The 18,684-nt window shown below is 34.7% G+C and overlaps 1 protein-coding gene across 1 annotated transcript in view; it reads right to left on the bottom strand.

Annotated features, from left to right (window-relative positions):
- Dgk (diacyl glycerol kinase 1) overlaps nt 1-18,684 on the bottom strand; it is a 153,292-nt gene that overhangs the window by 15,452 nt on the left and 119,156 nt on the right. The window contains exons 4-6 of the mRNA XM_069119309.1: nt 4,102-4,233; nt 3,635-3,848; nt 656-817 (exon numbers count right to left, since the gene is read on the bottom strand). Of these exons, the coding sequence (XP_068975410.1) occupies nt 656-817; nt 3,635-3,848; nt 4,102-4,233 (508 nt within the window). The remainder of the gene's footprint in view (nt 1-655; nt 818-3,634; nt 3,849-4,101; nt 4,234-18,684) is intronic.

The following is an 18,684-nucleotide window of genomic DNA, read 5'->3' as shown; positions in this document are numbered from 1 at the left end:
CGTAAGCAAAGAAATGGAATCCGAGCAAATATTATGTACACGCCTTTCTGTTAAAATTTGAACTTTTCAATTTCCTACAAATGCATAAATATCCGTAGTTTACTTATTAATTTGAATGTCTTGTTAGCTGTCGTTCTTCCTACATTTTTGCGCTTCTCATATTATAATGAAATTCTAAATGTGTTGGGACTGACAGAGATAGGACAGGCAGAGTTAGAAGAAGCTTGTTGAAAAATAGTAATTTCGATTGAAAGAAACTAGTATACAGGAACGTTTAACGTAAAAGAATTAGCATGCCAATAATAAATTAATAGACTATGAATATGCAGATTTTTACCAACGTAATTTGACAAAATTTGCTTTAGACATTTTTCTATGTCACACTCAAATACCCCACAAATGCACAAAACCCGCGATCTACCAATAAAATTAATTAATTAAAATAATCTTCTATGTTTTCGTAAAATAAGCACCTAAATAAATTTTTTCGATTCAACGGTCACACCGTCGGGGGAAAAAAAGAGCAAGAAAAGAGAGGAAAGAAAAGAGAGCAAGCGGGCCATCAAATCACCGTAATCCCGTTGAAAAGCAATGGAATGCCGAAGAGGAGCGTGCAAATTGGTCCACATCGTCGTTAACATCCAACTTCACCTACCTTCCAATTTCCCGTTGTTGACGAGCAACGAATTGTTCGACTTCCTGGACGAATTTCGCGACATTTGGCTGTGACTTGGGCTGCTGTCGGTGCTCTTCTTCTCAATCACATCGTGACAGCTGTACGAGGTGTGCTGTATCGTCAATATAGGATGGACGCTTCCTTGAAGCCCCCAAACGGATGAAACACAAGAGAGGATATTGCCAAGTGAGTGGTCGAATGACCGAACGAATGATGGAGCTTTCTGATTTATCGTGGCTCCGATTCTCCATTTACTATACTGGCAAAGCAACGCCTAATGGATGTTCGTGGGGGTACATTGCGTTTCTGACCGCTTTTGTCTCCGATTTCGATCAATCAGATGCACAAACACGGATAAATCGACACCGACCATTTAATGTGCGCGCGTTGAATTTCCCGTAACATTTGCCAGACAGAAGGACAGAGTTACTGATATTGTCAATAATGCCGCGTTAAATGTTGTTCCATTTGCGTTTGGAATTATACCAATCATTAACGAGACTTTCGATTTTCAATAGTACGGTTGCCGGGCATTTCGATGGAAACGATAATTAAAGGAGCAAGTTTTGGCTTGGTTAATTGGATCATTCCCTCGATTGGATAAAATTGTCTTCGTTTGTGGCGTTGGTCCACCGAAGGAGAACTAGAGAAACAAAAGAAAAGTCCTTTGCCTTGGCAACCCACTCTTATATGGTACTTTCTGTTACGTTACCTCGCAAATAGTTAGGACTTTTTCATACATCTTTGTAAATGAAAATAAATATTTCTATCGTTTTCTCATAAATGTTTGGTTACTATTGCCCTCTGGAATTTGCTATTATTCTCATAACAAATTTCATTGCTTTAAAATAATAAAACCACGTTATTCATGAGATTCTCTAAATTTATGTATAGAATAATTACAAGTAACGATACAATAATAAATCTCCTTTTCTACGCTTTCATACAAAGCAACCGATGAAAGACGATCAACCAGAAATGTCATTTTTCAGCATTCTTTGTGCACGATGTCGCGCGCGGATAAAGTCAGACTAATGATTTGCTTCTTCTCGCAGTTCCCACCTTATCTTCCTCTGTTTACGCGCAAATTTCACAAAGAAAGTTTTGTCAATGACTAAGAGATATATTGCAATGCGAATGACTGGACAAATAAAATCATTCGTTTTAAATATCTCCTTCTCTTTCGTTTATTTTATGACGTTAGTGCCTCGATTATTTGCTATTGCGACTAAACAGTGAAACGCTCTTTCACTTAGATTGCTGTTGCGAAAGAAAATTGACACCCTGGACGATTTCGCGGCGAGATTAAATCATCAAATGAAACCAGTAATCATTCACGGTGACCCACTTTGTACGATCGATCGATTTTTTCCGTGTCATAACTTTGAAACTCGCGATTATACATAGTACTGGCCGGTGACAATGTCAGAAACGTTTGGCCGCGCAATGTATCATTCGGTATTAGAGTGTGCGTGAACCGAATAAAGATAATCGACGGTTCCTTTGCCAGTAGCGTTCTTTGAGATGTTCGTCAATGTGTTAAATGGTAAAACGGTGAAATTGCGCTTTATTAATTACATTATCGAAAATATGACGAAGTACTTGTGTATTTAAATGGTAATAAATTAAGCCTATCCATATGAGATGTCGTTTCACGAAAGTCTGAATTTAACGAGCCCGTAAGAAAGATATGAAACTCTTATTATTGGCTTCCTCAAACGATTAAAATATTCGTATGATCTGTTTTATATGAAATTAAATTTAGAAAAAGTGTCGTGTTTGTACATTACGTTTGTACGTAAAAGGTAAAGTAAAAATTAGAAATCTTATCTATTCCATTTGGAAAATATTTTAATGCGATGTTTATAAACATATTATTATATTATCATATGATAATATTTTAAATCACTTAAAAACAAAGTGTAGATAAGGAAACTGTTCTACGTAATAACTGTCTTTTGACAATTATTGACAAAATGACAATTCATATAAATTTACAATAATGAAATTGTCGAGTTATATAGAAATTATTTTGATCAAGTACAGAATATTTTAAAGAAACTAGTTACGAGTGCAGTAAAAGTTTCATTTGACAAGATGACATTTCATATGCGTTAACTGCATACCCTAAGTTAACATTTTCTTAAAGTTGTGACTTTATAATTGTCTACAGTGCAATTATAACAGAGGCATGTATCAAAAGCATCTATTGTCTAATCCTCTTGTATCCCGCGAGGACCAGCTAGTTAATGCAAACATTTCAGTCGGTTTCTCTCCGAGTTAGAGGAAGTTAATGTTGCATAATGTCCCTGTAAACGCGCACTGGTGAAAGATGATTCAGCGCGTTTACGTGCACGTATATTGCGTTTACACTGTAAATACCTTTATCAGGGACCTAAATTTATCATCGAAGGACATTCTAAATAGACCTTTCCTTCGTCAACGTTTCAAGGATTAAAAGGCTGCGAGTAATTAGAAGCGATAATAGCTTTCTCTCTCTTTATAAGATTTCAAAACAGTTACATGTATTCAGTTTGTTTAACAATATTGGATTAAACATTACATAAGAAGAGATTTTATTTTAAATAATTCTTCAGTGATTGGGCAAGTTGGATCATTATCGCGAGCGTTAAATATTATATTTTATAACAATAAAGTAAAGAATCGAACGAGGAGGCCTTTTATCTCTGTGTAATAACTGGACTGCAGATTTATGCAAATTGATATTTTTCGTGTTTTTATATTTTTTTACCTGCGCAACTTTAAATTTCCCACGGATGCATAAAAATCCGTAATGTAATACCAATAATAATTAAATTTACTTGAAAAATAATTTGAATTTTTTTACAATTTTACTTCAGTCACAGAGTTTGATAGAACAATACAGAAATTGGTATCTTAGAAAATAGCGAATGTTGAATATCTGTGTGACTCAGTTAAAGATGAAATGTTAATTACCTGTGCGTGCTCTGCTGGAGGCTTCGCTTTCCGTTCTATGGTGTCCTAATGCTTGCAACTTCTCCGTGAGACCATGAATTTTGTCGGCCAAGGAAGAACTATGTCCTTCCGACGACGTTCCACCAGGTAAACCGGTGTTGTTCACGTTGCTGCTGGACGTTGTGTGAGACGTAATGGCAGCACAGGCGGTTGTCGACGATAGCACAGCCATTTCCTGATGCAGAAATTATTATCCTTGATAGTTTGAACGAACACATGATATTTTTATTTCTGATCAAATTCTAATGATTTAATTGACAAATTATTATGAAAAATTTAACGAAACTTCGAATAGTATAACAGGTTGGATATCGATATTATAATTTCTCCAACACTATTTTCATCTTCTTCCCTTTCAATGGCTATTATAAGGTCCCCCTTTTAAAAAAAGGAAAGGGTTTTTTAGAAATTAAATAGAAAAATCTTACCTTGAAAGCTTTTCCATCGACTCGAGGCACCTTCTTAACGAACGATAAAAAAAGATGTCGTGAAAGTTCATCGGGGGTTGACACTTCGAGATAGGTGTCCAAAAATTTACGAAATCCCTCGTAATCGATGTCCTGAAACAAGAAGATTCATTCTCGATAATATGTTAATAATATTTATTTAGAAAATGTGAGCATAAAAATAAATTTATCCTAATTCGCGTTGTAATTTCCTACATAAAAATGAATGACAGTAACTTTAGTTGTTATAATTTCTTCATCTCGAACTAAAGTTTCCCTTAATCGCGGAAGCGATAGTATCAAGGCGTAGCTCATCCACTGATAAATGCGACGTAAGTAGATTATTTATGCAAACCTGGCAACTGCGAACCGTTTATTGCTCAACCCGATCGATAGTACTTAATTTAATTAATTATCATCCCTGGAGTCTGTTCTCGAAACAGATTACGCCTAGGTTTATCACCTAAACATTATGTTGATATAGCAAATCCCAATTTGTACTACCAAATCTCCATTGAATATCGTTGTAGATCATCGTCGCTTTATCATTGATATTAAACCGTCACGCGAACGTCACAACAGCTCATTTTCATTGACATTTAAAGTCGCTTAAAAGTTACAAATATCATCGATATGTGTCATTGACGCTCAGTCTTTTCAAATTCACGGAGGTCATTCATTAATGGCGTTAACGTTCAAAGCTATTTGAAGATTGTGCAGAGTCATGAAAGTCGTGTCATTGAAGTTCAAAGTCGTCTAAAGATGACGAGATCATTCGAATTATACTCTTCAATGATAATTACTATGTGAACAGTAAACGAAACGTAAAAATGTTAAAATAATATGAGGGTTTTTATAAACGTGAAATATAAATACTCATTTAAAATAATAAGCAAGATATAAATTCCGCAAGTTATTATATTATATTGTTCGCAAAGCGTATTTTGTAATTTTGACTTAAATCAGTATTTGTATTAGGTTGTCCGAAAAGTTTCTTTCGTTTCATAAGGTGTTAATAGACGGACAACAATTTCCCTTTTATATTATTTTATTGAATTAGATGTGATCCATTTCCTTCTATTTCTATTATTATGTTCGTGCATAATTCAATAAACTAATATAAAACGAAGAACATCGTGCGTCTATTATTTCCTTATAAAACGAAAGAAACTTTTCGCACAACCTAATATCTACCACGAACGTTCTCTACTCGATCTTTCCTAGTCAAGCAATTTAATGATGTCCAGAATCTCTCCAGCATACATATTAACTCGATAACAGCAACGGCCATCTTGTAATCAGCGATGCTGAATAGTTTGCTCGGAACTGGTCGATCTGGATCAACTGCTATTATACATGGATTATGCGGCGATCTAAATCCTGTTAACGCGTAAGCTTTGTGCACACAAAGATGGTAGTACGGTATTCGCGGGTGAAAATGAAATTCTGTCGCGCTTCGAATCACCATACGAGAAACTGCAGGATCACATGAATGGCTTTTGATCCATCGAATATAGGCAGTTTTTCGAATAGATTAAAATCATATTGGCGATTGCGCGTTGGTAATACGACCGTTTCTAGTGAAAGATTTCACGACAAAAAGGATAGTCGCCCGATAGGGATGAAATGAAATTTTATCAGAGCTCAGATAAAAGTCATTCGAGCACCTGTATAATGAAATAATTGCTTTAATTGGTTCGATATTTCTCTCGTCTGTTGGCATACCTGTTGATCAAGATTACGGGTATAATATTGCTCAAGAACAAATGGCTTAAAAAAGAGAAAAATGCCTTCAAGCGAAAAAATGTAGTAGATTCGTGTACAAGATTCGTTGTAATAAAATTAATTATATCTTATGTATTACGATATTATACATATATTTGTTACGAATAAATAATATGTGTGTTAGGAAATTTCTTTGGTGTGGATATTTTTTAATATAAATTGTTAAATATTCCATTATTTTGATGCTCTCCCTTGCTATTAATTAATTCACTTTTCGCTCGTAAAATTTAGTTTCGTAACCCGTACATAGGCTGATATTTTAACATAATCGATAATTGCAGATGCCTTTTAGAGCATGTTCGCACGAAATTAATTAGCATTCATTAGTTGTCGCTTATGAATATCAGTTATAACCATCCAGGTTGTTTGTTACAATTAGAACTTGACGAAGGATCTCGAATAATGCGTTTGTGATATCACAGATGATTAATTATTGCGGTTTGTTCCTAGACTCTTCCTTCGTTATTAGAATGCTCATTATACATACTATTACTTTAACGACTTATCTCGTTCTCCATTTATTGCTCAATAAATATTTCTATGATTACTTTTTATACACTGTTGAGAATTGTGGATCTTAATCGCCGAAATAAATGTATACGAACACTTAGATTACACTTAGAATTGATATCAAAATAGTTTCACATTTATTTATTATGTGATTTACAAGATATTTGTCGATACAAATTTGCACGCGTTTCACCACTCTCTTTGTCTCACCATTTTCTTCACCACACTACCAACGCAACAGTTGCATTCTTCGGTTTAAATGAATTAATTAATAGCAGAGGAGAGCATCAAAATTATGGAATGTTTAACAATTCAAGCTAAAAAATATTCAGACCAAAGAAATTTCCTAACGCACATATTATTTATTCGTAACAAATATAGAATATCGTAATATATGTTTGCACGCACATACTCCAACACACTCATGTGTGTCACTACTACGCGGCTAATCTAGTGTAGCACACAAAATTACACATACTTCAATACATACACACACATGTTTAAATTTCGGGGCATAATAGGTTTTTACATTTTCAAGTTTTATATTAAAATTCTTTTCAGTCTCAAAGCAACATTAAGATAAAAAAGTTAATAAAAATGTACTTATCGTTTTTTGTCAAATGATCTTCATTTAAAAGTGTAATAAATTCAACAATAGACCGATATGTTTAGCTTGCAGACTGACATTCAACAAATTCTACCATCTACAGTAGACTGTACATTTTCGAAACAAAACATCCTCTGTACAGAACTTCAATGAAGCCAATTTATTCGTCAGCATGTTAAGCAGTCTATTCATTCGGCACAACCGGCATTTGTAACTTCGCATCAGAATTCAGGACGGCCGGTCGCCGAAGTCACCGACATCTTCTAATTGCTTGGCCAAGTTAATGAGGAAACAAGTCTGCTACGAGCCGCTGACGACCAACCCAGTTTCGTATTTTATTTGAACAGATCCGTTCGAGAGCGATATTTATCGATGTTCCCTTGCCAAGGACGGAGGGCGTTGCCTTTTACCATTCTTTTTCTCTCCTTTCCTTTGCTTTCTTTCTTTTTCTTTCTTACCTCCTGTTCGTTTCACGTTTGAACTGAAGCGCCACGGACGATGAAGCTTTTCGACGGATCACAGTTGCAAAACGAAAGGGCACAGTCATTTGGCCGCGAGCGACCGATAACGCAACACGTTCGTCCCCAAATAAGGGATCGCCTCCAGAGAAGAAAAAAGAAAGCAATTTCGATGTTACTGTTCCGTAAATGAGGTCGAAACGACGTGTACACGTGTCACTGTTTTGAGGAGGAAGGAATATGCTGTATAAAGGTGCCCTAAATTGTAAAATATTATTTCGAAATTATGATTCACAGTCTGAGATTCGAGAGTTTCATCTTTTTACGCTTTGTATTGCTTTATAAGCGACTGGTTATTTCGTAGGAATATATTTTTAGAGTAATCGATATAATAATACGAAAAGAATATGAAACATTCTAATCTTAAAAATCTTTCCTTGATTTTCCTTTATTTTATTTGTCCACTAAGTGAAACAGATTTAAAATAGTTCGCCATCGTCGTGAAAATCAATCGAAATGATGCTGGCCAGACGAATGCTCGAATTTACTACTTAACAGGCAAAATGTGATCGTTCGCTGCAGTTGTATTCTGCCTAGAGTTTCTACGATATTTACAAAGCGACAACATTGCGAATGTTGTTGATTTTACAAACATTCTTCAAGCCAAACAACTGATTTAAACTCGTCCTAACTTCGACTAACAATTGTGCTCGGTGGTTTACGACTTACCCGCCAGTTAATTAAGGCAAGTGATGCATATGCGACATTTTCCTTAAAAGACTCGCACAACTTTAACGATTCAATATAATTTCCAAGAAAAACTCCAAGAGGTTGTTTGTTCAATAGCTTCGAATCTGAATCATTTAAAGCTCGAATGGTAGGTAAAATGCTCGTTACGATATCGTACGATGTAAAAAAAGTTGTATATAGAACTTGATTTCATTGGTCTTGTAAAAGGCAGTTTTTATGGCAACCTTCGTGTCGAGGTGTGTTTAACGAACGAAGAGGAAAGAATATTTCAAAATGATGTTGTAGAGTACAACATGAAATATTTTATAAAATCTTCTATTAATCTTTCATGAAATTATTACTTATGAGTTTTAATTACATCGTGATAACTAAAAACTTATGTTATAAAGACACGTATCACCTAAAAAACTATTTTCGATATTCCCTTTAACCCATCAAACACGATATTAACCATAAAATCAATACAAAAGATTCTAATGCAAACATATCCAGTGCAAAACTTCCAATTCCAAAGTTCAACAACAGAATTCTCTGTGCGAAGTTCCATCAAGGCAATTACTCTAAGAAAGCAAAATATTGTTCTGAAGGATCAGCACGGGTTATCTAGAAATTCTATTTCACGCCAATCAACGATCCAACCTAAATTCCTAATTCCCAACTTTATCCAATCTCATTATCCCATGGAAGAAAAACAGACAGAAAGAAGGAAATAAAATAGAATACTCAGAAAGTAAGAAGAATTCGTAGAAAAGGAAACGATACGAAAGGTGTTGAAAGCAATCGAAATACTTTAGAAATTTTACTTGAGAGAAAGATGGGATGATCGTGAACAATAGCAGAGCGATTCCTTCAGCGATCACAAATCGAGCGTAGTCATGGATTATGCTAGGATATACGATCGTATGAATGTCCCGGAAACTGGTTCACGCTCGTTGGTCGCAGGAATATCCGCATGAATGAGACAGGACACGACCATTAAGCTTTGGGAAGAGACAGTCTGTAGAACTCGTGAAGGGCGAGACGTCGTACAGGGGGTGAGTTTGAAGAAAGATAGAAACGAGGTTGTTCTCAATGGTCACGTAAGGGGGTGCTGGTGACGTCAGTGGGACGATGACATCATCCTGAGGTCGTCATAACCTCGATAAGGCTGCCGGGTATATAGGTCAAAGAGAGAAGAAAAGGATATGGCACTTGGATTCGTAGGAAGAGGGAGCGCGAGATATTTTCAAATGTCACGTAGGCTATCGTAAAATTGACTCATTGCCCCGTTAATACGTAGCATGGAATCAGGAAAAATGGCAACCAGGATCACGGTACCTTCTGTGAGAGCCGATTTTACGACGAGCTATAGCTGGTAAATTATGAAAGATGGTTGAGGTTTTGTTATGGAGAATTGTAAATTCTAACGTCTAGTATAACTGGAGAAATATTTTTGTTACGATAATTTTAAACAAAGATAATTGAACAAAATTTAGGAATCGATCAGGAAAGAAATTAGCTCCATTGAGAAGATCTATTTGTTCACTGAATTTGAGTATGAACGATGAGAAATTTGGAAAATAGTACAACTTAGAGAAAAAAGGCAAACGTACAGTATTGTGGAAAAGTATTACATCCAATTTCAAGATGCATTTATTTGATTATCGAAGTATTTTTAAAAAATGTATGGAATCATGAAAATGATAAATAAGTGTAGTAAAGAGAAAAGCTTATAAATCTATTTCTATGTAATAGTACATCATTATGAGATGATTATCCTTTGAAACTTTTGCATACAACTATATGTATAAAGGGTGTATCGAGAGTTCTGGAAGTGCCATGAAAAGATTATTAAAGTCTCTTGAATCTGTATTCATACTGAATCGCGTACTAATCTATTTTACTTGCCATATATTCATAATTTATCAACAACGTTCTATTCGTATCAACACTAACAAACTATAATATAATATCTATCACTCGCATATTTCGTAATATCTATCCAAATCCTTTAATTTGCACATCTCCTGATACTTTAGTTTCCAACGCATTGTTTGCGAAAACGAAAAGTTCAAATAATAATTACGCATCGATGTTACACCACGGTAAGCGGAAATTCATTAAACTGAAATAGGCGAAAACGTTGAAACTGTAACGCAGTTTTAAAAGCAGCCGATTATCTGTTTAAATATTCTAATTAACTAGCAGTAAGCGGTTCGTTAATCCGAATCCTTTAATTCTACCGCATAGCTAGAGAAGGAATTTTCATTCACCAAGCGAGCGTTACGAATCGTGGTTAAAACTAACTCAGCACGTGTTTACACGTATTATATGGGCACCACACAGGGTTTGATCATTTGATAGGGGGGTGGAGCACAGTGTCAACAATTGAGGAGCCAGGAATAGCTCGATCGTCCATGTACTTGGTCTATAAGGAGACCTTAAAGGTTGCCTGCTACGAAGGTGGGTTGGTTTCAATTAAACCTCTTATGGAGAGAATCCACACCTTGCTCAAACATAATAAGCTTTTCACCCCTATGAGTCTGGGTGAAGTTTTATAATGATATATACTACTCGTTTTCCTCGTTATAAGGAGCATCCTTTATGCTCTGATTAAAAGAATTTTCATACCCCGTTGCTGCACCAATTGTGACTGATCAGTTAATTGCGTGGTGAAAACTGGCAACAATACAGACTCTATTGGAAATTGTGGAATTTCAACTTCTTGTTGCCTATTAACTGGATTTTATTACTACGATATGGTATAAAGTGAACCATGAAAGTAATTGAATACTTACTATAGAAAACTTTTATGTCCATATTGTATGTGTTATATAAAACTTTTTGAAGTTTCGTTAACGCTATAGTGAGACACAGAGTATTATCGTTATATAGGTAAGATACGAAACCAATTGGAAAATGTATGTAGCAGATATACGATATTTATTGCAAACATATACAGTGTGGTAACTGGTGATACAAGCAGAAAGGGGGTGATTCTACGCGAAAAAAGAAGTTGAAAATATAGAATAAAAATTTTTCGTTTGAGGCTTTGTTTTCGAGAAAATCGACTTTGAATTTTCGCTCGGTACGCGTGCACTTTATCACGTCTCGTTATAGCGGATCTCACTGTAGATCGTTGTCTCGATGGAAAAATTAAAAAAAAATTTTTTATTCTATATTTTTGACTTCTTTTTTCGCGTAGAATCACCCCCTTTTTGCTTGTACCACCAGTTACCAACCACTCTGTATATTCTCAATCTTTTGCTTATAATATAGAATATAGAATAAAATATAGTCGAAAATATAGAATAAAGATTTTGTTTTAATTTTTTTTTTTTTTTAATTTTTCCATTGAGACAACGATTTACAGTGAGATCCGTTATAACGAGACGTGATAAAGTGCACGCGTACCGAGCGAAAATTCAAAGTCGATTTTCTCGAAAACAAAGCGTCAAACGAAAAATTTTTATTCTATATTTTTGACTTCTTTTTTCGCGTAGAATCACCCCCTTTCCGCTTGTACCACCAGTTGCCAACCACCCGTATTTAAAATTACTATAAAGTACAAATGGTCAGATATAATAAGTGTTAAAGATGGTCCCACTGAATACTGAGACTTGTTAATACAATTGATCGTTTAAATCGTTTTTTCATCTCCACGAAATATATACTTCCACCAAATATTTTGTAATTTCTATGTACATTTGCAGATTTATCTTAAACTTTGTAAATGTGATAATCGAGTCACATAGTAGTGCCAATGAAACTTCAAAATGTGCCGTGTAAGACTAATAATATATTCATAAAATGTTTCTACAGGTATTCGAATATTTTATTACATATAATGAATATTCCTTTAATGGCAAAATAGGAATTTTTTTTAGTTGCTGATAACCATTATCAACGGTGACAATATTTTTTTGTTACCAGTAATGACAGCGAAGATTTTTATTTCATTAGAATTTTGCCTATTAGCGAATAATCTGTTAATGTAACGAAATTCGAAACTGGTGGATCTTTTTACCTAAAAAGTAGTTGTGAGAAAATAGTTTCTAGAACATCGTAAAGCTTTTCAAGTTTAAATAATAGTAACAGCAAGAAACAAATTGCGTTAGTTCAATAAGTGAAACAACTGAAGCGGGAACTCATTATCGCGTTTGCATTGCAATTGTTCTACCTCTGGACGTGATACTGAAGAGCGCGTACATCGATCGGCGAGATAACGCAAAGAATGAATCAAATGGAACGATGAGAAAGTTACGTATCAGCATTGTGACTTATTCAGTTTGAAACGGAGAAGAATATCTCCGAGATAACGGTTGTATTTCATTTTTAGTTTTGAATATAAAATATACAACGACGAAGAAAAGCAACGGCGGAGACCAGCTTTCCTTACAAAATCCTCTATGTACTTTACGGCGTTGAAACTTATATACATCCATGATATTGATCTTGGCTCTTCAAATAGTTATATGGAATCTTCACTTTGAATAAATTTTAGAAATAATCGAAATTTTGATTCTAGTTACGATTAATTGCTTCTGAAATTATCATCTTTTTAATCTACATAACTCTATATTATATTGGTTAAAGAATCGAGGAGTTATGAAATGGATTTCTTTATCCATTTTACAATGACTAAAGTTTGAAGTTACATTGAAAACTGTCCATTATGTATATTTTATTATTCATTTTTGTTAGAATTTATAATTGTGTATTGGTTTAATTAGGTTTATTAAGTTAAGGTTAAGTAACAGATTTATACAAAATTTTACATGAAAATTTAGTCTACCCCAATACTTGTATTCATCGCTGTATATCTTATAACACATACACATATGTGCGCCCCCATACATGCTTTATAACGTAAAGTACTAAATAATGTAAAATTTATTAGAGTTTTCCAATAAATGTAAAGCGTAGGTGTCCTAATACTTCGCCAGTGTACATCGTCGAAAGTAGAATTCTTCGCAACTTGGATCGACCTTGTTTCCACGAGCACATCTTTTATCTGGCTGTATGAACCAGTCAGTTGTTCGAGCTCGACGAGATTTATGCTCCTCGTGCTTCTCTTTAAGAAACTTCCAAGTTTCATTGGTAGCCCTCACACAACCGCTTTTGGGTCATTGTCTCGATAGGGCGTCGCTTCTAAGGGTTACCATAAGTGAATCGCGTGTTCGTTAAATGACGACAAAATGGAAGCTACTAGGATCGAACTTATCCTCCGTGTTAGAAAAGTTTCTTCTCTCTCTCTTTCTCTCTCTCCTTCGGATGCTTTCATAAAGTCTCTCCTCGCTCGAGCGGAAAATATTTGTTATTTTCGAGAAGTTCTCTCACGAGCTCGCGGAACTTTCGATGAAAGTTTCAAGAGCGGTACCGTTGTGGAATTCGTGAATAAAATATTGGAAGGGAAATTACGGGTTGTATGATTTTCCAGGGAAATTGATACGGTTAAGCTGTTCGTTCAGCCAACATCAGAGGCATCGATTTCGTCGGTAACGTTATATAAAGTCGTTCGAGTGTTCGTAGAAGGCGAGTAAGCATCCCTGGATACTTTTTAAGCCAATAGCCGGTGGATTACGGTGGAAGTAGCTCTCCCGAGTAGAGTGGTTCGAAATGGAGGCGGAGGAACCTGAATTTCCCGCCTTCGGATTCAATATTGTCACGAGTCGTGCTCGAGAAAGAGCTGGAAATGGAGAATAGTACCATCGATGTGCTCTCCAGTTCTCTGGACAGCTATTAAATTTTCGAACTGGATCGTCTTCGAAATTACACGCGTGGAATAAGAATGAATCGCGTTCCTTGGCGCGTGAATATCCATTTAACCTGACAACTTTATGTTGAGGAAATGTAACATGATCTGTAAACACTGCAGTCGATTTTTCTAAAATTTCAGTGCTCTATGTATATTATTATTTATAAATATTTGAACACTTCATACTGTTGCAAACATATAAAATACAGATAAGATGGAACTCTTTGAACTAATTTCGACCTCTTAAGCATTCTGACATTATCTTAAGCAGCCATATATACTTAGTAGATATCGACGAAAATAATAGTTTTATTAATCAGTATAAATAAGAAGGCGGATGAAAATTGATTTTGCGGAGATACCTGAGTTAAGTAAATTTAAATGTGCCTATTCAATGTTTGAAATACGTGTTCCTAGCCACATTTTGAAAGTTCATATAGATTTTATGTTAGTTTTCCATTATACGTGAACATAGAACTTGAATGATCCGGGTATATTCCTTGTTTTAGTTTATACTGAGTAGAAATTATGACAAGAGACAAGAATTAACAACAGAGAAACGCTCTTCAATCATAACGTTGAAAATATGACGAAAATATCAATCTTCTGATTAAATTCCACCAGTAGTTATTGAATGCATAAACAATACGGAATTTTAATTCAAATTCTTCCCTTACATTTATTGTAGCGTTATACAGGGTGGTTGGTAACTGGTGGTACAAGCGGAAAGGGGGTGATTCTACGCGAAAAAAGAAGTCGAAAATATAGAATAAAAATTTTTCGTTTGAGCCTTTGTTTTCGAGAAAATCGACTTTGAATTTTCGCTCGGTACGTGTGCGGTACGTTATAACGGATCTCACTGTAGATCGTTGTCTCGATGGAAAAATTAAAAAAAAATTTCCTTTTCCCTTGTGCCACCAGTTACCAACCACCCTGTATTATACAAATATTCCTAATAATTCATATACGAGTGATTTTTGGGCCACGATATTTGGAAAAGGTGTAAAACATTCCTTATGAGAATTTAAGTAGTATAGATAAATATATATGGCTGGATAAATATATATGGTCCACAAGGTACAAACGTACTCTATTACTTGATGGGTTCTGGTAGGCCAACATCATAAGCGACTGGCCACGGTTCATTTGTGGAATTTACCACGTGGAATGCCAGGAACGGACGGCTAGTCGATAGTTGGGATTCCAAAGAAGAATTGCAGCAAAAATTGGTCGTTTGTACAACATAATACTCCGATAATAATGCTATAATGATAAAAAGAGAAGCTTGTTAGTAACATTAGAGAAAAATGAAATGTCCGAGTTGGAAGTAACATTCATGAGCAGCCTGCAGACAGATTTAATGCTCGCTTCGAGTTTTACGCATCGTAGCTTTTTAAATTCTGATATACAGACTATTCTTAGCCGACCCCTTCTCACCCATTTGTCAGTTTATTTGAACGTTTCTAAACGGGGGGGAAGCAACACTCACAAATGGTATCTATATTTGTTTTAATCAATCTAAAATATGGTTTAGACTGTTTGCCATCTGTCAACGAATCGATCTTCGAATCCACGAATTTTCAACGTTCTCCGTTAGAAACGGAACGAGACTGTTTGATCTCTCGATTTAGTTTTGTGATGAAAAAAAAAAAAACGCTTTTTCGTCGCGGACACGTGAGGTTAAGTCTTTTCCTCCCTGGTTCTTTTCATATCCTCTTCTTTTTTCTTTATTTTCCATTCTCACCTATTTTTCTTCTTCTCTTTCTCCAATTTCTCAAATGTTGAAGGCCAACTTTCCATCTAGTCCTTTAATCCGACACGATCTAATATTATGTACATTGCATATACGTACATTTTTACTAAAATGCTTGCGCCATGTCATTGCTCTGTAATATATTTCTTCAACAAATTTGTACTGCTCAGGTAACAATAAAGTTTTATTACACTGTTCAAATTATAATTCTGAAATATTAAAAATATTTCAAATAATTAAACACTTCCAGAAGATTTAAGTATCATTGTGAATATTATTATGAAATCTAATCTTTCTATATTTTTTCTCATGATATGAATTAGAAATATTTCTAGTAGCGTAAATAGTAAATAGATTCTAGAATAAACATTACCATCAAGTTTAAGTTCTCTACGTTGTTTATCATCACGCGAATTAGGAAAACCATTAGTACTTATTGATAGTTATTATGAAATCTAATCTTTCTATATTTTTTCTCATTATAGAATTAGAAATATTTCTAGTAGTGCAAATAGTAAATAGATTGTAGAATAAACATTACCATCAAGTCTAAGTCCTCTACGTTGTTTATCATCACACGAATTAGTGAAACCATTAGTACTTATTGATAGTTATTATGAAATCTAATCTTTCTATATTTTTTCTCATTATAGAATTAGAGATATTTCTAGTAGTGCAAATAGTAAATAGATTGTAGAATAAACATTACCATCAAGTCTAAGTCCTCTACGTTGTTTATCATCACGCGAATTAGGAAAACCATTAGTACTTATTGATAGTTATTATGAAATCTAACCTTTCTATATGTTTTCTCATTATATGAATTAGAAATATTTCTAGTAGCGTAAATAGTAAATAGTAAATAGATTCTAGAATAAACATTACCATCAAGTTTAAGTTCTCTACGTTCTTTATCATCACACGAATTAAGAAAATGATTAGTACTTATTGATAGTAATACTTCTTGTATAATATAATAAGAAATGAACTGAAATTGAAGAAATATGGTAGGAAGAATTGAATGCTTCCGATGTTTCGTTCTGTATTGTTTATTGAGGAGGTCAGTGGCACCCTTTCTCGAGTGCGTCACTCGAAAGGGAATAATTGCGTAGGCACACGCGTTAACACCGAGCATGAGAGATAGACGGGTACGTATCATCTAAATATACGGTGGACTGGTTGATGGTCCGAAAATAGCTAGGCTTCTCTGTTTGTTTCTGTCATGACGGCTATATGCTGTAGTACGCACTATTCGACACACGCATTCATCCAGCATCCGGGTTTTCTCACAACATTTTCTCTCATATACGTATTCAACATCTTGGAATACAAGTAATAGAAATATATACGTTTCCTATTATTCTTCCTTTTTCTATATCTATTCGAAATATTCTACACTGATAAACATTTACACTATAATCATACCAACTAGAATTACACCAATGAATCATGATTTTTCATAAAAATTTTAATAATTTTTGCTAAAGTATATGAATAAAGTTCTGTTTCATCTCTTGCAATATTTATTTTTTCATATAATCTTCATCCTCATCTCTTTAGTACAAGATTTATATTTTGATTGTTGATATCTGTAAATACGTTTTAAATATGTGTTGAAATTAGTATGATGGGATCCGGAGGAATATTTCAAAATTTTGAGAAAAGATGCAGTCCAAATCGACCATAAGTTGTTATAAAGTTTACAACCAAAATCTCTCTTTTTCCAATTGATGTGTGCAGGAGCTGCTCTGATATATGTATGATCGCGATAAACTGATATCTAACACATACTTGGCTTGCACATAACTATAAAACATACGCGAGACAATCTTTCACGCGTTACCCTCTGTAAACCCTTCTATTTTAGAGACTGCAGAGATCGAAGACATTCGAGTCAGCCGCGATATTACGTGTTGTCAAATCGAAGGAGGTCGGTCGTTACGTGCAAGGTATACGATCAAGATGCGAGACAGCGTTTCCGAGGATAATATACATATATCTGTGGGAAAGGGGATGGCCACTTTTACCGCAACCATCGCTTGGTCGCTTTCTTGGTCGTCGGTCTCTTTCTTCGCATTAGCTTCTTAATAGAATAAGGAACGAGATTCTCGCGGCAGCTCTCGAATTACGCGGTTCAGGATTTATAAATAAACAAGAATTCTCGAGAACTCTTGCGTTTCGCATCGTGGAAAGCCAAGTTCGCAAGCTTCTCGCAATCTCGACGAACGACCTCGATCCTCGCTTGAAACACAAATTTTCGTGTATTATTATGTTAAGTATTTTAATGAGATATTTCATTCGAGTAAAAGTATTATTCCTCTCGACGTATTCAGTCCTTTGTGCATCAGCAATCATCTTTAAAAGTTCATGTTGTTTGGAGTAAAGGACCTTCTTCTTGCGTAACAACCACTTTCACTATAGATTTCTCTTCAACTTGTTTTACCATTTCTCATCCCATTCTAATAATTAATTCACTTTTTCAACTCCGAATTATTATTTTAATAACTTCTGGCTGATCATTCCTCTATTCGTATTGACAATTCCCTGACTGAAACTACCGTTGTATCCAGCGTGTATTTTGTAAAACGGCGACTGTTTTCCGTAAGGCAACGCGGAAATTTTAACGTTTAGAACGATCGTTTGACTTCTGTCACTATGGGCCTCGAGAAGAGAAAATGAAAATCATGCTTGGTATTTCATATATATTTCTGTATTATATGCACTCTGTGATATATGCATATGTGAGAAACAATTGAAATAAAAAAATGAAATTTCAAATTTTATATTATTTTTAAGCACTCTAAACAATAACTCGTTAATTCTTGATTAATGTCAAACGATAATAAAATATTTCATTGTTTCTGCTTCACTTTATTCATTGTCCTGGAATAAAATTTTACACATAGAACTAAAGCAATTTTCTATGACGCATAGTCTTTTTTTATTATTATTATTTAATTTGTAC

Source organism: Bombus flavifrons, chromosome 8, assembly GCF_040668555.2.
Source record: "Bombus flavifrons isolate JBK064 chromosome 8, iyBomFlav1_principal, whole genome shotgun sequence".
NCBI lineage: Eukaryota > Metazoa > Arthropoda > Insecta > Hymenoptera > Apidae > Bombus > Bombus flavifrons.
The sequence above is the reverse complement of the archived record's forward strand: the minus strand, read 5'-3'. Positions and strand labels throughout refer to the sequence as shown.